Source organism: Miscanthus floridulus, chromosome 6, assembly GCF_019320115.1.
Source record: "Miscanthus floridulus cultivar M001 chromosome 6, ASM1932011v1, whole genome shotgun sequence".
NCBI lineage: Eukaryota > Viridiplantae > Streptophyta > Magnoliopsida > Poales > Poaceae > Miscanthus > Miscanthus floridulus.
This window is the reverse complement of record NC_089585.1, coordinates 140,932,582-140,959,873: the sequence shown is the minus strand read 5'-3', so window position 1 is coordinate 140,959,873 and position 27,292 is coordinate 140,932,582. Positions and strand designations below refer to the sequence as shown.

General features: G+C 48.1%; 4 protein-coding genes across 9 annotated transcripts; all 4 read right to left on the bottom strand.

Moving 5' to 3' along the window:
- Positions 1-1,339: 1,339 nt before the first annotated feature.
- Positions 1,340-5,173, bottom strand: LOC136457144 (protein RETICULATA-RELATED 4, chloroplastic-like). The gene is made up of 8 exons (XM_066457187.1): positions 4,232-5,173; positions 3,964-4,032; positions 2,959-3,090; positions 2,814-2,867; positions 2,660-2,704; positions 2,253-2,392; positions 1,857-1,982; positions 1,340-1,773 (listed from the first exon to the last, which is right to left on the bottom strand). Exons 1-8 carry the CDS (start codon positions 4,883-4,885, stop codon positions 1,713-1,715), a joined length of 1,281 nt encoding a protein of 426 aa, XP_066313284.1. The 5' UTR covers positions 4,886-5,173; the 3' UTR covers positions 1,340-1,712.
- Positions 5,174-8,917: 3,744 nt separating this feature from the next.
- LOC136457145 (uncharacterized) lies at positions 8,918-12,326 on the bottom strand. Of its 6 annotated transcripts, XM_066457188.1 has the most exons (12): positions 11,688-12,326; positions 11,194-11,232; positions 10,812-10,914; positions 10,453-10,752; positions 10,299-10,349; positions 10,149-10,178; positions 10,003-10,066; positions 9,851-9,928; positions 9,569-9,744; positions 9,395-9,483; positions 9,271-9,287; positions 8,918-9,191 (listed from the first exon to the last, which is right to left on the bottom strand). In XM_066457188.1, exons 1-4 carry the CDS (start codon positions 11,910-11,912, stop codon positions 10,706-10,708), a joined length of 414 nt encoding a protein of 137 aa, XP_066313285.1. In that variant the 5' UTR covers positions 11,913-12,326; the 3' UTR covers positions 8,918-9,191; positions 9,271-9,287; positions 9,395-9,483; positions 9,569-9,744; positions 9,851-9,928; positions 10,003-10,066; positions 10,149-10,178; positions 10,299-10,349; positions 10,453-10,705. The 6 variants fall into 6 exon arrangements, 1 of the variants encoding a protein (XP_066313285.1); XR_010759685.1 differs by having other exon boundaries at positions 10,021-10,066; positions 10,299-10,752; positions 10,812-11,232; positions 11,688-12,323; XR_010759686.1 differs by lacking the exon at positions 11,194-11,232 and having other exon boundaries at positions 10,021-10,066; positions 10,299-10,752; positions 10,812-10,912; positions 11,688-12,321.
- A 954-nt stretch (positions 12,327-13,280) lies between these two features.
- LOC136457142 (probably inactive leucine-rich repeat receptor-like protein kinase At3g28040) lies at positions 13,281-17,462 on the bottom strand. Its single transcript, XM_066457185.1, has 2 exons — positions 15,329-17,462; positions 13,281-15,219 (listed from the first exon to the last, which is right to left on the bottom strand). The coding sequence occupies exons 1-2, from the start codon at positions 17,059-17,061 to the stop codon at positions 13,644-13,646; spliced, it is 3,309 nt and encodes a 1,102-aa protein (XP_066313282.1). The 5' UTR covers positions 17,062-17,462; the 3' UTR covers positions 13,281-13,643.
- Positions 17,463-17,694: 232 nt separating this feature from the next.
- LOC136457143 (probable NAD kinase 1) lies at positions 17,695-24,107 on the bottom strand. The gene is made up of 11 exons (XM_066457186.1): positions 23,744-24,107; positions 23,473-23,589; positions 22,522-22,702; positions 22,282-22,401; positions 21,566-21,858; positions 21,349-21,443; positions 20,963-21,069; positions 20,112-20,185; positions 19,282-19,360; positions 18,484-18,791; positions 17,695-18,326 (listed from the first exon to the last, which is right to left on the bottom strand). The coding sequence occupies exons 1-11, from the start codon at positions 23,768-23,770 to the stop codon at positions 18,021-18,023; spliced, it is 1,707 nt and encodes a 568-aa protein (XP_066313283.1). The 5' UTR covers positions 23,771-24,107; the 3' UTR covers positions 17,695-18,020.
- Between the last annotated feature and the right edge of the window lie 3,185 nt (positions 24,108-27,292).

Genomic DNA, 27,292 nt, shown 5'->3' with positions numbered 1-27,292 from the left:
AGTAAGGTGGATAAGCGCGCTGCACCTAAAACGACATTAATACTGGGACAACGTTGCAATGCTAGAACGTCAATCTTATTGGGATAGAGGGAGTAACGCGGATACGGGGCCGTGTCGCGTATCGGATGCATATCTGTTACGGATACGTCTCTGATAGGTATCCTCTAAGTATCCGATTTTTTTTTATTTAGTAACATCTGATTTTTATTTTTGGAATAGTGAGTACGTTTTTTTAGCAACTGGAATAGTGAGTACGTGACCTGATACGTATCTACCTCTGTCATACGGCCCAGCCCAACAAGTGCTCCTTATCTCCCCGTCACGACGCCTCGCACTGTCGCAGCTCGCACCTCCGCCTGCGCACACGCGCCGCCTCCTGCGCAGGGGTTGCGCCCCACTCGCCGGCCACCGGCGACGAGCCTCCACCCCCTCCGTGCCAGCAATCAACTTCTCCTCCTCCTCCAAACTGCCGCGCCGGTGAGCACCCACCAGTCCGCCATAGCCACGGCCAGCATCGCCGCCTCCTACGCAGGGCATGCGCCACCGCTCGCCGGCCGCCGGCGACGAACCTCCGCCCCCTGCGTGCCATCATTCAACTTCTCCCCTCCCCGAAACTGCCGCACCGGGAGCACCCACCAGTTCGCCATGGCCGCAGCCAGCTCCCGCGATGCAGGGGAGAGGACGATTCAACAAATGATTAGTGATCTGGTGATGTTTATATCATGTATGATTGCACGTAGAGTACTGAATTAATGATTAGTGATTACAGTACTCAAGTTGTAGACTTTTGAAGGACGGGTCTGGTGCAACCGGTAGCCTGTGATCTGAAGGTACGTGTTCGAGTCACGGTCTCCTCGTATTGCACGGGCGAGGGTAAGGCTTGCCACTGACACCATTCTCCAAAACCCGCACAGAGCGAAAGCTCTCTGCATTGGGTACGCCCTTTTATTATTGCGTATCGTATTTTCTGGGAAATTGCCGTATCCGTATCCTTCTCCGTGCTGCATAGAGCTACAAACGGCAATGATGGTATCAGATGCATAAGGTTCATAAACAAGACAATAATTCAATGTTAATAGGAATGGAATATTGAATTCTAGCGATAGTTGTTATTTGTATGTTGCACTAGAGTAGCTGTTCCGTGAAGAAAATAATAAGATGGCAAAGTAGGATCACAATTTCCTAATTGCATGTTGCACTACCAGTGAACGGATCTAACAGTTTACATGTTGTCGGGGCAGCATCTCCGTTTGTCTGGTAATAAGGCGACCCTGAGTATACTCCGACAGAATCTCTTTAACAGTTGTCAAGAACTCTAACCGACAAAACAACCAAGGCATTGAGGAAATACAACAAGGCTACAATGCATACGTACATATGAAACAGGACAAGCGACACTTCCTAGAGTTTAGGAAGTCGCATGAAATTCCCAATGTAACATATATTTGAATTTTGAACAATGACAGCCCTTGTTGCAAGTTGCAAGCTAGAAAAGAAAAGTTGAGGGGTAAAACGACGTTGTCGTTGCATACGAGAATTCGACGGATATATCCCTACTTGTAGTTTTCCGAACAAAATTGGGATTTGTCCTATATATAGGGGGGCTCCAATCCAATGAAGAGTAGAGCGGCATTCTAGAGGCAGGCAAGCCATCGATGGTATTGTGAACATGCCCAGTGACAGAAGAACATGCAGACAAGCTGCTAGAACTTTTAGGCCTCTTCGTGATCGTGAGCCTTTTGGACGCCTATCCATCTGGCATAGTCAATCCAGCTGTTCACAAAGTTCACCAGTAAGCAAATACAGCAAAAGCAGGATGCAAGATTTCAATTTCCGGTGAGGTGAATGTTACTCACAGCAAAGAGCCAAGGAATGTGTTGCCCGTACGAACGATGAAGCTCATTGCACTCAGTAGTAGCTTCTGGTTATGCAGCAGCGGCTCCAGGATCCTCTGTTCGATCACACCAGCCAGAAGCTGATACCTGATGAAGTATATAAATTTTGTCATACGAATGAAACTGTGAATGGCAAACCAAATTGTTAACATCAACATCGTCTGTATCTATTTGCTACATGTTTCACAGCTGCGATCTGTTTCAGGGGGGGGGGGGGGGGGGGGGGGAAATCAAGTTTGCCAATTCAACTGACACGCTTACTCTCTCTGGCTATTCATAGCAAAACAAGATGATCAGTCATAAATTCAAAAGCTTAAGTATGTCTTGTATGCTAAAATATGTAGGAACTCTGTTTACCTGAGGTTACTAGAAATTGCCATGTATACACCATAGGCAACACTAGTTTGGACAACTGGAATTTCCACAACTTCATCCTCAAGGTCCTTATTAACAGCCGCCTTTGCTTTGAGCACTGTATTGGTGACACTAGTGCCAATCTGGGAAGATGACAAATTCATAGGCATTGCAAGCTTAGAGAACTAATTCAGGGAGATGAAACTAACTAATACATAAATAAATTTTGCATGCATAACAATAACATATTGCTAGCGGATAATTCCCGTTTTGAAGAAGTGTTTCTTCGTAACAGGATCATGTTCAACTGTATATCGCTCAGAAAAGAGAATGGCAATTTTCTAGCAAAAGATCAAAAGAGACTGCTAATGAAGATCATCACAGAATAGCTATGAGATAAACAAACTTACAAAAGAAGCAGTAGTTCCCACTGCCAAAAGCTTTGCAGCATTCCTCTGGAAAGAAGCAGCCGCTGTTAGTTGATCAACATGGCTTGCAAATAAATCCAGATAACTATGATTATCATAAAATAGTTAACAATCGAATGCAATTAATCTACAGTACCACAAAAGCTCCAAGCCTCTGCACAAGTGTGAATGATCTTCCAGCCAGAGCAATCTGCAAAAAAGTCGCATAACATGTTTTCGAATACAAGGGAAAGAAATAGGAGGTTCATTCAACTCTAGGAAAAGGGAAACGGTTGCTTTACTTGGAAAGCATTATCAGGGCAGCTAGAGAAAAAATTGGCAATAGCTGAGGCATTTCTTGCAAGTGGAGGCTTTAAACCAATAGTTGGAGCAGGAAGATAGACAAGCATGACATCCGCAACAATCGCCATGACCTAGGTAGTATCAGAAGCAACAACTGAATTAGATTCCATATCAGAAGAGTTTAAATGTTCAGTGTAGAAAGGTACAATCATGTGATATCAGATAGTGAGGTATTTATAATTAGTGAAGTGAAACCACAGAAAATATGTTCTGTTTGATAGAGAGTAGATCTTAAGGTCTTCCGTTAGCCTGAGATTGCAAAGATTGGCATGTCTCATCAGTAACAATGAAAGAATGAGAAATGAACAGGATGGTTCCATGGAAAAGCCAGGGCTCTGACATATTTGGGATATTGTGATTGTTTTGTTTCCAGACTTGATTATTTAACAAAATAGTGAGTCTCATCCTCATTAGATGAAATTGACCCTATTTCCAAATTTTGCCACTACTGTTATAGTCCCCAGCGATAGCCAACATCCTTTTGACAAAGAACACTACTGAAATGTAGATACTGATAAAGAGCCCACTGGTAAAGCTAGTTTAACCAACCACATAAACCAGCTACTATTCAGAATTTTTTTTGTATATAAAAAAAATGTACCTCCCTTGGTTAATTTTCTTTTACAGTACTTGTAATTTTGTGTTACTAGTATAGATATTTTTAAACATATTAATGGCCAAAGTTTAAAAAGATACATGCAGGCAGGGAATCTAGGATGTAAAGTGAAAAATTGGACGAGTAGTATGTATCAACTTATAAAATTTTGCCAGTTTTCACATTTCAGTTCCAAACCTTATACAGTTGCTGCAAAGATGAAAGTGCAGATTTGTCCTGACTTAACAATCTAATGCGCTATTGGTTGAGAACTAGTACCAAAACGAAGGCATACTGAAGCTTGAAGCAAGTTGGATGATATGAGATAAGCACAGTTAAGCGGGCGTACCACATCAGATATGACAACTTCAATCTCTTTGAAGAAATTGTCCCCCCTCTTCTGCAACTCAGCCGCAGTCTGAACAAAAGGAGTCAAATTAGCACTACACAGCTCGACGCAATTGATCACTACAGTATAATACAGAACTGTCAGGAGTAGTATTTGTTTTCATTTAAAAAAAAATAGAAACTACTTAATGAAACTAGTGCAGCGCACGTTCTCGAAAAATATTAAAAAATATATATAGAAAAAGGAGGGTGTGAGAGGTGACCGTGACCTTGGCGACGAGACCGATGACGCACTCTATGCCGAGCTTGGTGAGGAAGAGTTCGTCGGCGAGGAGTCTCTCCCTGAACCCCTCGAACTGGAGGAGCCATTTGATGAAACCGTTCGCCTCGAGTTCGCTGAAGCGGCTCACGATGTCGCCCCCGATCCGGCCGCTCTCGATGGCGGCGGCGAGATCAGACGGCAGGGTGTCGAGCTTCCGCCCCAGCTGCGCCAACACGAACAGCGCCTCCCCGCGAGCGTCGCCGGGCGATTCGTCGCCGCCACCCTCACCGCCGTGGTCGTTGTGGCCGCCGTCGTCGCCACCACCCTCGCCGCCGCCGCCGCCGTCTCCGCCGTGGTGGTTGTGGCCATCGTCGGCTTCATCGCTGCCAAAGCCGCCGCCGGCGATGGAGGAGGAGGAGGAGGAGGAGGAGGCGGAGGCGGAGGGTGGTGGTGGGAGCGCGCGGTGGAGGGGCGTGCCCGGGGCCGCCGGGAGGTTGGTGCGCGGAATGCGGGCGCGCAGCGGCGGCGGGAGCGCGGCGCGCGAGAAGGGGAGCAGCGGGAGGCGGCCGGGTGCCCGGCTTGTGAGGTGGAGGTGGAGCGGCGTCGGCTGTGCTGACGCGGCGGAGAGCGAAGACGCCGAAGAGGACGGCGGTAGGGCCATGGCGTGTCGACTAGGCGAGCGAGCAGGGTGGCTCGCGGCGGGGCGGGGCGCTGGGCGCGAGCGAGAGGGAGCGCCGTATGGTACCGTGGGGTTATGTACGAGCAGTGGGCGGGCGAACTTTGGGACGGAGGCACCGAGGTGGCGAGGGAAACGTTGGTGCCGCCGTCAACCCAGCCAGCCACCGAGGTTTACGTTACGAGGGAGGCAGCGAAGGCTGGTGTGGCGGCTAGCCAGCCAACGGGACGACGATTCGTTCGACGCTGCAGCAGCCTCCAGGGTTGGAGAGGAGGAGACCCCGGGCGCGCCGGGCCGAATTTTTAAGATGCTGCGGGCGCGCGCGAGCGGGTGGCCCGTGCCCGCCGGCCCGCGGATTGGATTGGGCAGTATTGGCGCGGTTGTCGCCTGCTCCACAGTCCATAACTTTTTCTTTAGTGGAACGATCGACTTTACCGATGATTGGTGATAAAGGGCACAATAAAGCTTTCAACGGGCTCAAGGAGCCATACATGTCGTCCTACATCCAGAGATAAGGAACATCTATCTAGCTAAATTGTGAGCCTCTCATGCACAAAAAGTTTCTTCTGTTTGAGATTTCCTTCGGAACTGTGATGTTAATGGCACATAGCTACCCTTACATCGATCCCTTTCACCACGACCGACCAATCTAATGCAATGTAAATTCTCTAAGTTCAAATCTGCTGCCAGTGATAAAGCTTCGTCGCAGCACGCTATCGTAGCTTCTACCGTGGCTGGGTCTGAACTTCCGCACCTGGTCTGCCGACGTCAAAACGTTGGTCAGGGTGGTGGTTAGGTGCCTAACTGATGGGCCGCGCTATTGTTTTCGCCTGCTGGGCCTTGCGTCTCCTGGAGGCTGGAGCGAGCCGTAGACCTCGCTCAGCTGGGCTTCCAGAGTAGACTCGCACACTGGACGGAAAAGCCCACGTATACCGTGCAAGGGGACCTGAGAGGTCCAAATGTCCAGTCGAGATTTCTTAACCAAGTTACAATCTTGCGAATTGATAGTTTGTAAAATTTCCTTTTAATCCCTCCAGGCCTCCACTATTTGCAGTATCCAAACTTTACTCTCTCATGTATAAAATCTGATTTTGGTCCTCTCCACAACTTATAGAACCATTTTGCTTTTTTCATTCTGAGCGACTTATTATACGTCAATTTTATCCAACGACGTGGTGTCATGTCGTTCACAACGGGAACAAACCAAACTACGTCGATAGTTTAAAGGGTAAACCAAGATGCAAATATATATTCTTCAAAAAAAATCCAAATATTTTTTTCCCAAAAATGTGCAATTGAAAAATCCTAGAATTTGGTTTAATCTGAGAAGTTTTGTTTTACCTTCAAAAAAGTGAGACCACTTCCAGATTGTCCTAAAACCATGTTTTATCTTATGGTTCCTAGATTTGAAATATTTGAATCTTTTATGATCCCCTTTTAGCATTTATTTTGCTAGTAGATGCTCTTGTCATCTACTATATATAATTAGCCTACGTTTACAATCTAAACTCCTTACATTATTTGATATGTGTCTTGTCAATAATCATGTCATTGCTGCCGAGCCGCAGCGTCTAACATGGAGTAGAAGATGCAACTAAGTATATATAGATCTTTGTTCATCATTTAAACTTGAAACCCAAATTCCAAACATGTGCTTAGAGCGTGTGGGTGTACTACCCAATGTGATATTTGTACCACACTCCAAAAACAAACTTAGGCCCCGTTCGCTGGTCTGAACTTTGGTTGAAACTGGCTGAAAAACACTGTTCCGGCTGAATTATTGTGAGAGAAAAATACTGTTCCGGCTGGAAAAATAAGTCGAACAAGCCAAATTTAAGACAAGCGAACGAGGCCTTAGTGAGATGGCAATGAAACAAGCAGCCTGTTCGCTGGTTGGTTTCAATCATGGCTTATCAGCCAGCCAACAGTGTTTTTCTCTTACAACAAACCAGCACCAATCGGGGTTATCAGCTCAGAAACTAACCAACGAACATGCCGAAGAGATATTTGTCCCTTTTACTGGCATTGGTACTCCACAACCAATAATGCATGGTAGTACATGCGAAGAACACAAGTAGCAACGACAGCACTGTCGACCATAGGTGTTCTCAAGTTCAAAATTCAAATAAAATAGATATTCAAAACTGCTTATCGCACTACTAGGACGAGTACCACTTACAGTGGCGCGGAGCAAAGGGAAGGAAGGGTGAAAAAAAAACCTAGAGCGTCGGCACGGCAGCATATGGACGTGTGCAACAACAAGAAAACAGACAAAGCTTTCCCGTTCACCACAGCTAGCAGCACTCTGGTGTGGCGTTGCTCTGTTGTCTCAATCTCCTGTAGAAAATTCTGTCTGTGACCCGGCCCGTGTTCCGAGACGTGTGGTAGCTTTGAAAACCCAAACCCTGACTTAGGTAGTCAGCTCATGCCTCATGGCACGGCACTGTGCGGTTATCAGTGACACCGCGACACTGCTGGTACCGAGAAGCGAGAAGACAAAAACTAATGCCGGCCTGATGAGTGCCTACCTGACCAGACCCTCTGCCGTTTTCTGATGTCGGTCTCTGCCTTGTTGCGTCGCGAACCAACATTCCAACATTTTTTTTTCTTGTAACTCAGGCACTCAGCTGTGTTTACCAGTTCACCGTCACCCCCAAGCTTCAGCATCTCGCTTCCAGTTTCAAACTCTGAAGGGAATGACATTATGTGCTCCAGACTGCAGGGACAGATTCCAGCACTTGTTTCTCAAAATGAAAGCTCTAAATGGTTGGGTGATAAAGTACTGAAACGACATATTCCCGGATTTGTTTAACTTTCGGGCACAATAGCGACCATGCATGATATTAAAAGCCTGAAATCACCAGCATCTCCAGCATAGTCCCTTTGTTCGAAAGAATAATAATAAAAACTTGTCGTTAGGACAAAATTTGACCAGAACTTAACTAATTAAATAAAAACCATAAACATCAATAACTATTACTCCCTATATTCCAAATTATAAGATATTTTGGCTTTTTTTTTCTAGATACGTAGCTTTAATTATGTATTTAGATACTCATTATATTTAGATATATGGTACAAACAATATGTCTAGAAAAACCAGAATATGTTATAATTTAGAAGGATGGGACCATCTTTATCAGAAAAAGTCAATAGCTATTACATTATTTACTTTTTAAAACTTGAAAGTACTATGTGTACATCTGTAGAATACTTGCAAAATCTTTTAAAGTCGAAGGATTTTTAAAATCACATTCTTTTAAAAAAATATTACTTCCCCCGTTTCAAATTATAAGATATTTTTAGATACATTATTTTTCTTATACATCTAGATATAATATATATCTAAGTATATAATAAAAATTATATATTTAAAAAAATCAGAATATTTTATAAGTCAGAACGGAGGAAGTAGTAAAAAGTAGGCGCAGTGTAGGTGCAATCTTGCAGATCAGGGTCTTTGGCCCTGTGGATAGCGTTGCACGCTGCTGCATACCTGGAACCTGGATACCAGTAGATCGCAATACAAGCGCGTTGCTGACTGCTGAGCATGGCAACTATTCTTCTCGCACGCACAGACGCACTAGGTACGGGGTCAATCATATGATACCACAGGTCCACAGTGCAACGAAACAGTGGCATATCGAAAAAAGGGTTCTCCTTTCGTTCAGAAACGGAGTTAAGTAAATTAAAACTGACAGGTCAAAAAAAGGTGAAAGTGGGATCGAACCAAATAGTATACTAGACGACAGTGACCTGATATGCTAGACGAACCAAATATGATGCATGGCGCCTGCTAGGGAGCATGCAGCCCGAAGTGTCCACCGCTGCTGGATTGCCTGCCTTCAGGAGCTAGTTAACCTGCATGAGATGAGTGAAATCCGGACGTATTTGGCAGCGTTTCATGTTCTTATATAAACGTTTATGACTTAGATTCTCTTTAGAAATGCTTACTACATAGCGTGTCCGTGCGTTACTACGGAACAGTAAAACTTTTGTACTAAAAACACACGGACCGCACAATAAGAAAGCAATACTGTAAATTAAATACCGACGTTAAAGTGACATTTGTTTATTGTTTCCTCACTTCGGAATACAAAGATAACTCTGTACTGTTAGCACCGTGCAACTTCACGCAACTTCACGATAGAACGTGCAAACTCAATCACTGTAATTTGCATGCCCAAGCAAATGGCAAGATACGGAATTCTCGCACATATTTTGCAGCAAGAATTTTCTCTTGGACTTCTCTGTCTCCAAAACCTCCTGGCACCAACACACCATATGCACCCTGAGGTGCAAATAAAAATTCGTTCAGATTTCTATATTGTGGGCTAGTGGCATGTCACAAGAGGGCATTCTATGCTTACCTTTAGCGACTCCCATGCTTTTTCATAGGCATCATGAATTTGCAAATGCGACGGTATCCCAATTAGTCAGTTAATTCTCTAAGATATAGAAAAGAAGAATTGATAAGGCATAAATAAAACTAACCTCTTCTGCTATAGAATCTTCAAGATCACAGGAAGGAACCCGGTCCACCACAAGTTTTATGTCCAAAGCAACCAACGCATGCAAAAGAGCTTGACAGAAGATGAAGAAACAGATAAGGCCCACCAGTTTAGTTCAAAATTGTATCTGTGTTATGAGACAAAATAGTAATGGCACCTTGATAACAAATAGGTAGGAATCTGACAGGCCAGTATACTTTCCAACCATAACAATCCCAACCTGAAAATGATTTTCATGCCATAATATCAAGCACTTGTTGTTATATATAAGCTAAGAAAGTCGATTCGGTATTGGAAACAGCCAGTATACTTTCCAACCATAGCAATCCTAACCTGAAAAGGATTTTCATGCCATAATATCAAGCACTGGTTGTTATATATAAGCTAAGAGAGTCGATTCGGTATTGGGAACAACAGTTAAAATGATCAACAAACCAACCAGAGATTTCAATCTGTCACATCTGCTGGCTTTTTCAGTCCATTGAGACAATTGGGGTTTTCGAGAACTCTGACCACGCTACACGCATGAAGAAATAATACATGTAAGTATTCCTAGAAATGAAGACAACTGGAAGAGCTTATAATTAATACTTTGGTCGGGTGGTATACCACCGAAGGTCTAGCACTTTCAAAATAGCTTCATGGGCTTCTGGTCCTATAAAGAGAAAAGATTTCAGGTTAACCATGTCAAATGAGAATTTGATAATCATGCATACAAATAATTTCATATGACATACTCTGAGCAACAAAGGGATGTGCCAAATGTTCTGACATCATGGAGATTAATGATATTTGGTATCAGCCAAATAAAATCAAAGTCAGCATTGCCGTTGCATGATGCGGACTTGATTTATTTTAAAAAACTCTTGACCAGGCAACATTTTTACCGGAATATGACAAAATTGTGCGAGCTTCACTTTCACATGTTCTTCAAGTGTCTGCCAAAAAGCACAGAGCAAACCATTTATACAGCCACCATCAGCATTGAAAGGTTCAGAGGAGGCACAGATTGAAAATACAGATACAAGTTATGTAGTATACCTGTGTACTATGACACAAGCCAAAATATCAGGCATGAGTCGAAGTGCCCAGCATAGGTGAGGAATACAAAAATTTGTGCCACAATAATGACATGTGTACATGATACTCCCAAGGGTGAAATAAGATAAGCGATACATTCACAAAACATTTGGATTACTGCAGGTGGAAAATGACACATTCACAGAACTAATAACTACCACGCGGTATTTACCTTTGTCAAATGAGCAAATCATCAACAAAAATACAGTGAAGCCTATCTCCTATTGCCTTGTGAATGAGTGGCAGCGATCGTTGAATCATCTGAATAGACAAAACAATGTCAAACTTCAACTAACTGATCACTCAAGGAAGGACCTTACCATCAACCAGCGAGCAACAGGTGTCCACGCCAAACTCGCCTTCTTCTCGACCACAGCCGGAATCATCCAATATCTCGCCTAAGCTCTTCCCACTGCTCCTCCTTTACATGGTTGAGTAATCATTAAAAATAGCATAGATAATGTATTCATATTTTCTCAAATATTTGAAGTCTGTTTATTCGTTCTTATATTCTTGGTCGACTGCAAGTTCCATAACTTCTGAAGCCATTCATTTTCTTAATAAAAATCAAACAAAGATAAAAAATTGTCATAGGCTCATAGCCTTCACAAGTGTCCGCATGTGTGAGGCCTTGTATGAATGCAGCAACAATCCATAGCAAAATACACGCATAAGGCATGGACGTATCTTAGTGGCAGCGCAACCATGACGAGAAGGGAGGAAGCACGCAATGACATGTGCCTAAAGAATAGAGAACATGACAGGAGATTAGGAATAAGTGTTGCAACTAAAACATAATCATACTGAGGTATGTGCCTAAAGAGTCCAATTGCAAGGTTTATGCTGAAGCATTTTTTTTACACTTGTTCAGCGTTCTCCTTTTCTTAAGCAAGCAATTTTCATAGGGCGAGCCTGAACAGAAACTTCCTGCAGGAACAAAAACAGTCCCTTTTCCTCTCTAACATGTTCCAAGCCTGAACAAACCTATTCCACACAGCGTTCTCCCCTTTTCTTTCACAGATAGGAAGCATCACAAAATTATTGCACAACTTTGTGACAAGAACAAAATAGACAATACGTACGAATTTGAGTAGCTTGCCACAAACTGGCGCCCAATCAGATTGAGACAGGAATAATCGAGGAGATTAGAAGAATTTGAGGGAAAAGGAATCGACGCGGGTGAAGGCAGAACTCACCTTGGCTGGCGCCTTCGCCGGTGCCATGGCCTTGTTCTCTGCTACCACTGTCACCGCTGCAGCGGCGGCGTCCTTAAATCCGGCCAGCGATGTGTCCTCGGCGGGGGCAGCGAGATCCCCGCGATGACTGGCGGCGGCAGGTACCCTTCCACGACTGCCTTGGTGACCACATACTCCCTTTTGACCCCATTCTCCGCGCAACCGCTGTCGGCAGGTCCCGGCCATCCAACCTCCAGCGGCGCCGACGCGCGTGAAGGGACAGGGATGGGGCGGCGACGCCGGCGTGACAGGGCAGGTGCAGGGCCGTTACCTCGGCCAGGTCCCATCTGCGGCGGCTGCGTAGAGCCGGCTAGGGGCGGGGCGGGGCGGGACGTCGGCTTGGCGGGGGAGAGGCAGTGGAGGGCGCTAGGTCTGCATTGGCGACATTGAGACGGGCAGGACGGGATGGCGTCGCGCGTCACGGAGCAGGGGGGCAGGTCTCATCGCGCGTCACGGAGCAGGGATGCAGGTCCCATCGATTGTGATGGTGCTTGATTGCCTCGTCGGTGATTGCGATCCCGCCTTCCTTATTTTCGCACGGAACCGCGGAGGCGCAAGGAAGGGAACGACGACCCACGATCCCACCTTCCTTCTCGGCGTACGACGCCTTCCTATCGGAGCCGCGGTATCGCAAGGGAGGGAAGGGCAACCCCAAAAAAATGTTGCACCAAAAAATTGTCCTACTGAGATACGATGGATTGAAATCATTTCGTGAAATCGTTTGGCAAGTTTGTTGGATTCTTAAAACTAGAACTAGAATTAGGACAAGTCACATTTCAATTGTGCTGGGGATCTAAAATTTGTCTCGCACACCAAAACTCGGTAAAAATACGAGGATCAGGCAAGGTAAGTATGTAGGTAACTATCTGGATACAATACAAACCGAAGATGGGAACAGCGAAGACCAAGACAAGGGAGATGCAATCCGCAAGCTGTGGCAAAACATGCCCCTCCAGTTTGGAAGTTGTGATAACTGTCTTGCTCGCAGAACGCATCTAGTAGTATAGAAGCTGTAACTGTAGATTCAGTTAGGTGACGAAAGATAAAAGAGCTGCCGTATGTTATGTATCCAGCAGCATCTATTCCGTATCAGACGAGCCTGGTGTTGCATTGTCCGCATCTACCTTCCTCCACTGCACTACTGCAGCATGGATACCCTGATGCTTTGCCGTGGGGTGGGCTGGTGGACCCCAGGCCCGGACTCACGTAACGCACACTTTCGCTGTGCGCTCACATGCCTCGATGGAGCTCAACTGAATTACTGTTACTCCATGCGCATCATGGCAACAAGACGGCGACTGAGCAAGACAACAAGGAAGAACTACAGTAGCAACGCTGGCTGCCACTGCTTGCCTGCAACTGCAGCTCACCCACCGCCACCGGCCGGCGAGACGTAGGCGCATTCGTTTAGCTGAAAAAATAAGTCAACACACTGTTCCGGCTGATTTGGTGTGAAAGAAAAATACTGTTTCGACTGGAAAAAAAAAACGAGGTGAAAAGTAACAAGCGAACAGGGCCGTACGTGTGAACCTGTAAGAACGGTCATGACATGAGTGAGTGGAAGAAGGCCGGCGTTCTGAGATGAGTTGACATCCATCCATCCAAAAGCGAGGTGAGGAGAAAATTGCCAAATTGGCACGTACACGGTGCAGCAGTGACAGAGCCGAATGAATGAGCATGCATGGAAAAGGAGATGGAGCATCCACCTGCCCACCTGTGGTTGCTATGCTACACTAGCATGAATGCACACAGTACTCGCAGGCTGCCGCCGACCGAACCAGCCTCGCAGCAGCAGGCCAGGCCAGGGATGAGAGATGCCGTTGCTTGCATGCCATGGCAAACGCCCAACGGACGGCCCGACGTTGTTGGTTGGTCGTGACTCGTGACTCGTGACTCGTGACTGACAGTCAGGATGGATCAGAAGGAGGAGGCTTCCATTCTGCCGCCGCCGCCCACGGGCGCCTTGATGACCTGCAGGATCTGGACCACCTCCGCCATGGAGGGCCGGTTGGACGGGATCTGCGACGTGCACACCATGCCCAGCTTCAGCACCGGCAGCACCTCCTCCTCGGGGACGTGCCCGCCCATGCCCGGGTCCACGCACTCCAGCGCGTTGCCGTGCTCCAGCAGGACGCGCACCTGGTCCATGAGCACCACCACGTCGTCGTCGCCGTACTCCACGGCGCGCCGCCCCGTCACCAGCTCCAGGATCAGCACGCCCAGCCCGTAGATGTCGCACTTCTCGTTCACACGCAGGCTCTGGCACGCCAGCTCCGGCGCCACGTACCCCATCCCGCCGCCCGCATGGAACCGGCTGCCGCCGCCGTCCGCCAGCTTCCCCGGCAGCAGCCGCGCCAGCCCGAAGTCGCCCACCGCCGGGTTGCACTCATTGTCCAGCAGGAAGATGTTGCTCGGCTTCACGTTGTAGTGGACCAGCGGCGGCCGGAACGCCTGGTGCAGGTGCGCCAGCGCCCGCGCCGTCCCGGAAACCACGCGGAACCGCTCCTCCCACGTCATCGGCGGCAACTCCTCACGGCCGTGGAGCCGCGCCTCCAGGCTGCCGTGCGCCGCGTAGTCCGTGATCAGCAGCTGCAGCTGCGGCGTCCAGTAGTAGCCCTTGAACGGCAGCAGGTTCGGGTGCCGCGCCTTCCCCAGCACGCGCACCTCCCGCTCGAACTCCTCGCGCGACCGCACCGTGTTCGCCGCCACCAGCCTCTTCACCGCCACCACGCGGCCGTCGCCCACGGGCGCGCGGTACACCGTGCCGAACGCGCCGCGCCCGATCTCCGTCGCCTTGCTCAGCAGCGCGTCGGCGCCGGCCACCAGGTCCTCCGACCGGAGGCTGCTCCCGGGACCGAACGTCACCATCTTGCCGGCGCCGAGCTTGCCCCTGCTCTTTCCACCGGGCGGCGACGATGACTTGGCCGTCGAGCTGCTGGTGACGATGCTCTCGTCCACCTCCTTCTTCTGGTCGTAGCCAGGGCCACCACCACCCGCCGCCTCGGCTCTCCGCCGGGCCGACACGTTGAGCAGCGTGACCACGATGACCCCCAGGACGATCGCGACCGCCGCGCAGATGGCCACCATGGCGGACACGCTCAGGAACCGCCGCTTCCTCGGCGCCCCCACGCCGCCGCCGTTCGTCTCCAGGTTGTTGTAGCCGCCGCCGGCCCCGCCGGGCGGGCACTCGTTGGGGTCCAGCACCAGCGGCTTGGGCACGTTCATCATGCACGGCCCCGCCACCAGCGGGCTGCAGATGCCCAGGTTGCCCTCCAGCGCGCTCGCGTCCAGGCTCTGGAACACGCCCGACGCCGGCAGCCGCCCGACGAGGCGGTTGTGCGAGATGTTCACGGCCAGCAGGTTCTCCAGCCCGCCCAGCTGCGCCGGGATCTCGCCGCTCAGGTTGTTGTACTCCAGCCGCAGGATCTCCAGCTTCTTCAGCTTCGAGATGCCCGCCGGGATCGGCCCCGTCAAGCCGTTGTGCCCCAAGCTCCTGCGTGCATGCATAAACCAAACCGTCGTCAGAACTCAGACGGTCGTGATCGTGACACATTCACACATGCAAATTGCAACGCAACACAAGTACAGTAGTAAACACATACAGGAGGTACAGGGAAGAACAGTTCCCGATGCTGTCGGGGATGGGGCTGGAGAGGGAGTTGCCGTCGAGCTGGAGCACGGCGAGGCTACCGGACTCGCAGAGGTCGGCAGGCATGGCGCCGTACAGACCCGTGCTACGCAGGTCGAGCACCGTCAGGTTGCGGAGCAGGCCGAGCTCCGGCGGCAGCGGCGTGCGGAGGTCGTTACGGGACAGGTTGAGGTACCGGAGCTTGAAGAATAGCGACATCTCCGTGGGGATGCCGCCGGTGAGCTTGTTGCCGGAGAGGTCGAGCCACTGCAGCGTCTCCGCCAGCCTTGTCGAGCCGGACGGCAGGACGCCCGAGAGCGCGTTGGACGACACGTCGAGCGTCTCGAGCCCGACGTCGAACAGAGCGTCCGGGATGCTGCTGCTGAGGCTATTGCCCCTCAGGTGCAGCTCGGCTAGCTTGGTGCACCCGGACATGGAGGCCGGGACGGTCCCGGAGAGCTGGTTCCTGGACAGGCTCAGGTACTTGAGCGCCTTGAGGTCGCCAAGCGAGTCCGGCAGGCTTCCGGTGAGCGCGTTGTCGGATAAGTCCAGGTGCTGCACCGCGGCCAGCTTGCCGAGCCAAGCGGGGACGTCGCCGGAGAGCCGGTTGCCGGACGCGGAGAAGTAGACGAGCGAGCCGAGCTGGCCGATGGAGTCAGGGAGGTGGCCGTCGAACGCGTTAGCGCTGAGGTCAATGGTGCTGAGGTGCTGGCACAGGCCGATGTCCGCCGGGACGGCGCCGACGAACCGGTTGCCGCTGAGGCTGAGGGTCTTGAGGTTGTGAAGCCTAGCAATGCCGTCGGTGACGGGGCCGGAGAACTGGTTGCGTGACAGGTCGAGCGTGCGCAGGCGCTCGAGCGGCCAGAGCGCGCCGGCGAAGTCGGGCGAGCCGGAGAGCTGGTTGCCGGACACGTTGAGGTGGAGCAGGAGCGGGCTCCCGGACGCCAGCCCCTCCGGCACGGGGCCGGAGAACTGGTTGCCGGACAGCACGAGGAACCGGAGCGTGCGCGGGAAGGCGGGCGGGAGCGGGCCGGAGAAGGCGTTGCCGGTGAGGTCGAGGTAGCGGAGGGAGGCGAGGCGCGCGACGTCGTCGGGGAGCGGGCCGGAGAAGGCGTTGTAGGAGAGGTCGAGCGAGCGGAGGGAGCCGAGGAGGGAGAGGCCCTGCGGGAGCGGGCCGGAGAGGTTGTTGCGGGCGAGGGAGAGGTCCTGGAGCGCCGGCAGGCGGTCGAGGCCCCGCGGCATGCTGCCGGACAGCGCGAGCCCGTCGAGCGCCAGGCGGAGCACGCGGGAGGTGGCCGGGTCGCACTCCACGCGCGCCCAGCCGCAGGGGGTGGCGTCCGACTCCGTCCACGTGGCCAGCGCGCCGGTCGGGTCGGACAGCGCCGACTTGAACACCACTAGCCCCAGCACCTCCTCGTTCACCGTCATCGGCATGTCGGCCTTCGTCGCTGGCAGCGCGCCGCCAATGAGGAGCAGTAGGAGGAGGTGGAGGAGGAGGAGAGAAGGGGAGGTGGCAGTAACAGTGGCCATTTCTGCTGCTGCAGGTGCGGGTGCGGGGCTGCCGCGTGCAGAATGTTTCCGGGACGGGATAGATATGGTGGCGGTGGCGATGACGGTGGCTGGCAGTAGATGAGGAGGAGGAGGGGGTAGTGTAGTGGTACCGGCGCCGAGCTGTGTTTTGGGAGTGTGCATGGTGGAGGCATCCATCGGAGCCGCGGGGAGGGGAGGAACAGAAAATGCAGGCCGCGCGCGTCGCTGGATTGGATTGCCCGTGACTCGCGAGCGGGGGGTAGGTTTGGACAGATGGAAAGCAACAAACGACTTCACGTTCTCCGGTCCTCGGGTTGGCCATGACCATGCCACTGTGATGCTGGACGGTGGGGTCGCCGGAGGAATCCAGCTCGCCGGAACCCGACACCGCACGGCGATTGAGGCGACGACGCAAAAGCAGCCGCAGAATCACGTCGAAAGCTACTCGACTTTTGTTAATCCTGGTCACGGATTCAAAACGCGTGACCGATCGCCCTCGCCCCTCAACTCCAAGTGGGCAGCAGGCACCCATCCGGCCGTCACAGGAGCAGGAGCAGCAGCAGAGCATGCCCACTCCATGACTCCATTCATCAGTTCAGTTATCAGCATGGAAGCTGAAAAAGGGACGGAGCCTTCCCCATCAGTCGTCACAAAGTGCCCAGATCGCAAGACTGCAAGCTGTAACAGAAACAACTCATCTTGTATGGCTAGCGGATTATTTCATTCAGATCTGGGGAGCAGATCACATGTATACATGCATACGCTGGTGGTGTATTATTCAACATATTCAGTCGTTGCCATCCATACCTATCTATCTCACCCCATACTTTATCCGGAAATCAGTGTACATATCTTCTGCCACGTGTGCTATAATCGAGCACTGAAGCACAGAAACCTGTACACACGCATGCATGGCCATGGCTATATATTTGGACTCTGCACTATACCTCATATCTAAACGCACGCAACTTTGTATATATATATATAAGTAATGGAACGGATATATAAGTAATGGAACGGTAAAGGTGAGCACCCTCGAGTAGGTACAGTTATTCCTCTTGATGTTAGCTGCACTTTGAGGATTCCCAGCTTGAATTCTGGCACTGGACTGATATATAACTGAAAAAACTGTTGAATCAATCACGCGGGCCGTCAAACGACTGGGATTTCCTCAAGTTCCAATGGAGGCCCTCATGGATGCTGCGGAGGAAATCGGTGGTCGAGTCCACCAGGCAGGCTGTGGGCACGGGCCAAGGAGAAATGCTGCAGATCAGGGCGTCACCGGGCGATAGCTGCTGACGATCTTTGCCATCGAAGGATGCCCAGACATTCCCCCTGCTGTTGCACGGCACTTGAACGCGCAGAGTCACGTATTCAGGCAGAATCAAAGGTCTGAATGACAAGGAATGCGGACAGATTGGGGTGAAAAGGATCCCTGGGACCTGCAAACGCCGGCTACACATTAGAAACCACAATGAAATGGCAGCATGGACAAGTAATGCTGATTGCTGAGCCGCTGGAAGAAGATTTGTGTAACAATCCAAGCGTTACTGACTGAAATTGGTCAAATAAACGCCATATAAATCAATTGGGGCATACCTGAGGATGAACCATGGACCCTCCAGCTGCTAATGAATATGCTGTACTTCCAGATGTAGTCGATATGATGAGTCCATCCCCTTGTACACAAGTAACAAAAGAACTGTCACAGTAGACTTCCAGGTTGGTAAGGTAAGATGATATTCCTCGGTCAATTGTAACTTCGTTTAACACTAAGAATGGTTCCTCAGTCACGATTTCATCCTTTGCCGCGTCACGTATTACATGACACTGTATTCGGTTTCTCAGCGTGATGCTAAATGGCCCGTTCAACACATTGTCCAACAACTCACGGTATTGCTCACTTGCTGAAAAAAAAGGATAAGGACAACACAATAGATAAAAACAGGACTGTCAATTGGATAGAAGAAAGCTTCACATGCAATTTATTGTCCAACAGAAATAGGTTTTCCGAGATCCAGTAAAATCCAGCTGTTCTAGGTTATTATTGCATAGAGCGCCAAAGGGCGCCTAGCTCAAACGGTTAGGTGACCCAGCGGCACTCCTCAGGTCTTAGGTTCGACTCCCCGTGGGAGCGAATTTCAGGCTGAGGTTAAAAAAAATCCCCTCATCCGTCCCCATAACCAAAGCACTGGGGGGGGGGGGGCACCGGCCCAATTCTCACTTGGGCGACGGAAAGCCACCGTGTAAGGGTGGGGGCGGGGGTTCGGGGGTTTTCTCGGCCGGGTGAAAAGGTCCTTCTTCTTATTTGTAATGCTGCGGGGGCAGTCTTAACCCCCCCGGTCGAGTTTTTTTTATTATTGCATAGAGTGTGTTAGCACTGGTGGTAAAGGATACGGAAAGGTGTCATGAAGCCCAGTGATCCCAGGGCAAATGCAACAACTGGAGGAACTGGTCCTTTGAACAATGATGCAGCCTGTTAAGAGGGATCCAGAAAATTTCTAGTTTCAGTTGGAGAGCAGTTGAGTAAAATAAAACTAAGTGAAAGTACAAGTCCAAATAAACATACGAGAATATTATCAGAATAAGCATAGACACTCAAGCTGTCCAGCAGTTGGCAGACAGGCAACATGCAAAATACTAACATTAAATAAAACATCTAAAATATGGAACAGGTAAGCTACTAAGGTGGTTCCCACAGTGAATTGTATTAGTACTCTTCACTTTATCATTGAAAATTCACCTGAATAAGAACTGCCATCTTCCATAGAAAAGCAAGACTACCAAAATTTGGCTTGGACAGCACATTGTCATGACCATTCCTGGAGGGATCTCTACAGACCTTCGATTTCGGATGTTATGTTACCACGTAAACTATATGCATTGTCCAAAAATGGGAGTTTCTGTGAAATAGTTTATCGTCCAAATGTTCGGATCAGATCAAAGTTTAGCTGGTTGAGGCAAAGCCAATCAACTGACTCCAAGGTCCATGTGATCCTCCTAAGGCTCCACATATTCAAAAAATCATCACAGGAGTAATAATTTGTTTTTGAATCTTAAAAAATATGTAGGATGAAGCTCCACACTGACATGACAAGGGAAGAAATAGGAACCTCAGAAACTGAAGGTACTATATCAAAATGGATTAAAAAAAGAAGCTTCAAAGTCCAGATAACATTTTGCAAGGGTGCATCACAACTGAAATATAAAACAAAATGGATGCGTACCCACAGAACAGTTCCATCACCGCCAAGAGTTACAATTAGATCAACCTTCGTATGCAGCATCTTTATCTCCTCATCTATAAGAGTTGGCCAGAACACGGGAAGTGATATCTCAATAGAATGATTGCAAGAACAATCTAGATAGATCTAAAACACGACAATACAAAAGTAGAAGATGAAGAATGTTGATGAATAAAAAACTACAGAGGAAAAGTATGTTTTTATGCTAAATGTATTAAGTTTTTTTGAAAACATTAAATGTAGGAGTACTACTAAGGTTTACAACTGTAAGACAGCTGCTGCTGCTGCACATGCAACATGCACGACTCAAACAAGTTCTGCATCATTCATAGTGATACAAACACAGCTTAATACTGTGCTCAGTAGCCAACCCAGGTTCATTTCCTCCATATTTCATAAATATGTTGGAGGGGGCAATCTCTCCCTTCCAATCTGTCTTTTTTTTTTACTGTGCGCAGTTTAGGCCAAAGAATGTGTTACTAAAAAGAGCATTGTGGTCTGACCAGTAAGGTTGGATTTGAGAACATCAGCATCCATAAACTCTCTCCACAATAGTAATATGCATTGCAAATTACATGGGTAAATTGGACAACAGAACATCAACATACAAATAGCAAGATGAGGCAGAAACTTCATATAACCTAAGCACCACTAGTGTCTTGCAAAAGCATGTATAAGCTATCCATAAACACTCTCCAAATTACTATACCTTATTAATTAATTTATTCAATTCCCATCACAAAAAGGAAAAATATCTTCTTGAGTAATCTATGTCCTGAACTGCTAATCTGGAGCACATGGAAGAAGCGCATCACATAAGTTAAACCTCTTACCATCATCCCATGTTTGGACGAAGTTGTAGTAGGAATCCTCCATTAGAGGTTCCTTTTTAACACGTGGTTCAACAAAGATGTTTATATTTTTATGCTCCCTAAGCCATCTGCGGAAAAATAATTCAAAACCTTTCAATGGCGTGAGCACAATATACAGGCTGCCTGTGCAGTAGCATACTAGCATATAACCCATGTAAGTTGTGATTCATCAGGCACAAAAACATATCAAGGGTGCTGATTTCTAAAAATATTGAATTATGTCATTTAAGACAATTTAGTTTTCATATGGTACAGTGTGACAGCATTTGTAATTCAGAATTATGGAAAAATTACTAAGTATATTAATGGATAAGTAGTGGTGGTGCAAAGTAGGGAAGAGAACACACCTGACCATTTCAGCACAAAGAACACGCACAGAGTTGGAATTCGGTTTGGTTATGAAAAGCACTGTTTGTGGTGGTGATTCCCATTTCAGTAAGATCTGAAAGCGAAGTATTTGTCATCATTGGAAGAGAGAGGAGCAAAAGTGTGATAGTTGTTTGGTAAAAATTTCTAGAACTATCTGCCATTCCAAAATGAATTGAACATGACAAATGGACCAACCTGCTTATTGCTCCTTTCTGCGGTTGTTATATCACCTTTTTCAAAGGACACAAAATCATGCTTATGCTGACCATTTTTATCCCCATTACATCCCCATGAAAGTTTAAATGATGCCTTTCTCCCCACCACCTTGTGATTAGATCTTGGGATAGCTCCAGGAACTTCGTCCTGCAGAACCTCATCTGCACATATACCATGCTTACCGCAACATCCTAATTGATCAGGTGCAGGTGTCTCCAGAGTCAGTTGGCTGGCCAGTTTGTCCAAGTCATTACTGATACAACTGTTGTAGCCTGCACAAGATAGAACTCCAGTTGCTCAAGAGAAACAAATAGTATATATGCAGAGCACAATATTATAGTATTCCACAATGTAATACGTGTGTCTAATTTTGGGATCCATCCGATGATGCTATGATAACCCCCACACCCTCAAGTCACAAACAAAGACCAACCATACCCCTTGCCGGATGGGCCTACGCATGTGTAGCAACCTGCTTGGAATTTTGTGGTTGCGTCACCAACTAAACCATCAAGAATGCAAAACATAGATAGCAACTTGAAGCAATAGCTCTTTCATTCCTATCTTAATTGAAAGGCAGAGCTCCTGCCAAAGTTTTCAAACAAAAAACTTGAAGCAATAGTTAATGGATCGCTCAAATTATGAGATTGTTTCACTAGAAGTAAAATCATCAATAGCAAATGCACAAATCTCACCTTTGATTTTACTCTGCTGCTTGTGCGCTGTCTCTAGTTCATACTTACGTTTCCACTCTGCTGCCTCTGATTGAGCAGCAGCCTTCCCTTCAGCCACTCGTCGTAAGGCTTTTGCAACAGCTTCAAATTCACATAAATTTATAACAATTAGTATTTTAATAGTAAATGGAAGGTTCGTATTTTGGATTTTTGTAGAACATTTTAGGCTTCAATCAAAGTAAAAACTATGTCTATCCTTACTTCTCATAGCTTCTGAAAACTCAACAAGGTGTGCATCAGTTGACCTGACAGGAGTTTGAGCAAGAAATCCATATGCTGCCTTCTCTGATTCTAGTGAAACAGTAGAGCTAGCTGTAGAGATGGATCCATTTTCACTTTGATGTGAGGCCACGACATCTATATTTACTCTCTCATCAGAAACCTAAAATACAAGCAGGTGTGTCAGTGTGAATGTAAAACAATGGGACATCTGACGACTGTTAAAAAAACTGTCTCTCTCCTTTCATTGTGAATATATCAACTGCCTCCAGAAATAAATGTATCCAGTCGTTTAAGATTGCAATGACATATTTAGCTTAGTTTTGATTCACAGATAAAACGTTGAGAGGTTTTCAGATAAATTCAGACTTAGACTCACCAAACTTTTGAACTCCATAATCAATACCCAACAAAATGCTGATCGGTTTATTTAACTCAGAGCTTAAATAGGCTCAAACTGCAAACTGATGCAATGTTAAACTTGGAATATGTTAGGTTTTCTACAAGTAAGGTAACTAAGTGATTTTGCCTCATATTTTCATGTGCATGACTCAGATTTGCAATTGGTGCGACTTTCTAGCTGAAATCAAATCACAAATTCAAGTTTCACATATTATGCAAATGTCTGTACTAAACACGTTTTTAAACAAATTACACTAAAAACACCGGAATCACTCTTTTCCCCACAAAATGGGGAAAAGAGGTCAAGCCCATTGGCATTTCTGGTCCAGGAACTCCCCGAGCTTGCAAGATAAGCTAGTTACTTAAAACACTTGTACGACAAAAACAGAAGACGTAAAACTCAAGGACACTCCAGCTAGTTACTTGGCCGCCCTTATTACGCAATCGCACAACGAAGAACAAAGCTACGAGCGAGACGAACTCAAAGCGGGCACACATTCCTTTGGGCCATCTATACAAGTCTGCACGTACCGAGTCGACCAATGATCTGACGCTCGGAGGAGCTGGGATCGGAATCGGCGCAGGGCTGAGGCTCCGGAACTTGGAATCCGACGGCGCGAGCTGAACTTCCTCGGAGGACGACGGCTCCTGCCACACGGAAACCACGCATTCATCAGAACCAGCTAAACCAAACACTCCGTCGAAGCAAATTGGGCGGAAATCGGACGCCCAGCCGCCCGAACCGCCACCAGGAGTCGCCCCAGCGCAGCTAGCGCGGACGGATCGGGAGGAGCCGGCGTACCTTGTCGGTGAGCTCGTCGAGCGACATGGCGCCGCGATCCGGTCCGCTTCGCGTCCTCGCCGTCGCAGAGAACACCCCCTGTACTACTTGTTCTGCTCTTGGCTCCCGGTCCGGGGGCTTGGGTAGGCAGTGTACTTGGCCTCCGATTCGCGAGGTGGAGAGAGGAGGAGGAGAAGAGGTGGGTGGTGGACCGGTGGCCGGTGGGTGTGGTGCGAGGCGACGCCGCCGAAGCCGGTGACTCGGTGAGGAGCGCCACCTCTCCCCGCCCGGCGCGGCTATTTATCGGCTTCTGGTTTGACGCCGACGGGCGCTTGCCGGTGGGGCCCAGCTGCAGTGGGACGGTCGGCTTCCGGCTGACGCGTGCTGGGAAGGGAGCGGCATGGCGTCTGGAGCCTTCGTGGTTGCTGCCGGGGTCCACCACGCTTCTCATTTCTTTTTCCTGATTTGGGAATTATTAAATTAATCGAATTATACCCCCCAACTTTTGGGGAGACAATGGGAGTATCTGTTGAAAGAAACTTTACACGGTGCGCATGTGCACCTGTGTGTACTCGTGCGAAGTAGATCTGCAGCCTAATTTCAAGCAATTTCTTTTGAATTCCTTTTTTATATGAATATATCATGTATGAAGTATGAATAAAACTGCTTGACCTCCGAAGGAAGTGGGAACAAGTGTTCCCCCCACCCCACCCCACCACCAACCCCACCCAAAAAAAACGTATGTATTGGAAGAAGCTTGACATATCTTGATGCTTAGAGCAGTTCTATAGCGTGCGATGAATTGAAAATCGAATTGACAGAGCATGAGAACCATGGTGTTAGAATCTAAAATCAGATTTTCAATATGCAGCCTGTTCGGCTGGGGCTGAAACGATCGTATACAATCATGGATTATTACTACTGGCTGGTTTGGTGTGAGAGAAAATACTATTCTGGTTGGAAATTTACGATCGTTTACGACCAAACGAACAGGCTGATGGTTCGATTGCTATGGAACAAAATATTACAAGGGCTATGCACACTAGCCGATGATGGAAGGATCAAGTGGTATGCCAACAAGTGTAAACTAACGTGATATCGCTGAACTATGCAACAGTGGCCCCCCGTTCGCTGGTCTGAAACTTGGCTGAAAAACACTGTTCCGGCTGGTTTGTTGTGAGAGAAAAACACTGTAGCGACTGAAACTGGCTGAATCTCCGGAGGAGAACCAGCCGGCTGGTTCGCTGGAACCAGACCAGCGAACATCTCCAGTAAATCATTCTCTTTTCCTTCGGCTCAGATGCATAGGAATATACGATGTATCTTATTTCTGTTTAATTTTAAATAGTGTTGATAAAAATGTAATATAAAGTTTAGTTTTCTTGAAAAACATATATGCCTATTCTCAAATCAAATGTTTCTTTTTCCCATTTCTATTTATATGAACCTACCCCATGCATGAAGTATGAACAAACTGCCTGACCTATAAAAAAGGGACAAGTGGGAACACATTGACACGAAATTTCCCTCGAAACGTATGCATTGGAAGAAGCTCGAGATACCGTGGTACTTAGAGTAGCTCTCGTGTGTGGTAAAAAAAATATCAAACCGTAGCCAAGTAGAGTCGAACCATGCATATTGGACCATGGTGTCATAATCCAAAATTGGATTCCAAATATGGTTCGATTGCTATGTAACAAAATATCAGAAGGGCTATGCACACTAGTTCATTGTGGGAGCATCAAGCGGTACGATAGCCAGCGAGTGTAAACTAAAATGATTTTGATTTTTTTTAATTCAGTGTAAGGTCCAAAAAATCGATGCTTATACTGTGATGTGACCACCAAACTTGTACGACAGTAAATCAATCTCTTTTCCCTTGGTTCCCGATGTGATATTGAAGGTGGATCTTATTTCTGCTTGTTTTTTAAATAGTGTTGAATAAACGTGGTACAGAGTTTGGTTTTCTTGTAAAAACATCTATCCATAGCAATTTTAGACGAGGAGAACATCAACTAGAAGACAAGTTGTTGGGGGAAATCTTATACCAAACGACGTCTTCTTTACCTCGTACTTCAATCCATGGGATTAATACCATACGTGCAATTAGATCTTGTCCGGAATGATAGGTACGCCACCCCAAGTCCATAGAATTGCCACATTTCAAACATGACAAAGCAATCTCTTAGACTTCAGTTGTGAAGCTTTCTTTTTTGGCGCGGGTCTGACTTTTTCTCGGCCACCTCACCAGCGGGCAGCGGCGGCCGTCCGACTCCTTTCTCGGCAGCGAGCGCGGAAACGCGTCAGAGCGCACGTCGGCTACCGCGCTACGTCCGGTCCGGGTCCGCCGACGGAGAGCGTCAAAGTCAGCGGCAGCGGGCAGCATGCGGGGGAAGCTGGCGCATGGCGCTGCTGGCCGACGCTGTCCACCGGTCCACGCGGCCATCATCGCGCCGCGCGCACCGGTGACCGGAGGGATACCCGAGGCGATCGATCCGACGACGCGAGGCGAGGGGACACCACCATCACACGACACGAACGGCGACGGCTGACTGGTTGGTAAAATTTGCAACTCGTTTTACGGCTATAATTTAAGAAAACCTATGTGACGTAATTAAAACGGATTCTAATGACCACAACGGCATTCCTGGCTAGATTTGGCCCCCGTTCATCCGTGGGCCCTGGCGGCCGACAGGTGGACGATAAAACGTGACGCAGGTCGTGTAGCCACGTGGTAGCTAGGGGCTGATTGCGGAAATACACATGGAATAGCGGTGTACCGGGCTAGCGTAGTTTATGGTTCAGAATGATGTTGTTTCGTCGTGAGAGAAAAACATTATATCATGGCTGATAAGTATGGCTGAGCGAACAAGGTGTAAAACGTTTGTGCTCGCACATCAATCTCTTTCAAATAAAAGTCCAAACCAACCAACTGACGTGAGTGAGCTATCTAAAACGTCATCCGTACCGAACTGTTGACACATCGCGCCTTGCATTGCCTGCGCGGCTGATGAGCCGGGATTTATAAGCACGTAAAATAGTTCGATTCAGAAAGTAGTACAAAATAGTTCATGACACTGGTAAATAAATTAAAGATATCTATTGAAGCCTAAGGTATTCACTATTCAGGAGCAAGCGAAAATCACACAACATTTGTTTGAACAGAATTACGATTTAGTTGGCGGTTGCCAATGGAAGTACGTACTAGCATAAACTGAAAATTTGTAAACACCATCATGTGTTTGGTGCTTCTCTGTTCCGACAAGCATAATAGAAAGCTCAACAAGTAATACAGGTAAGGAAGCATTAAAGTTTGAGAATGAAGATAGCTCATATATTCTGAGCTTGTGAAATCATTAGGATAAACTGAGTAAGCTTAACCATTTTGCATTCTCCTCGCCTGCTCAATCACACCAAACATCGGGCCGTCCAACTATCATCAGACAGGTCTAGGGTTAGCTAGGTATTTGTTGTTGTTTTTTGTGTGTGGGTTGGGGGAAGGGGGCAACAAACAAACTGTCTGACATGCGACAGCGAGAGAGACTTGGGCATTTCACCTTGCCTTGTACC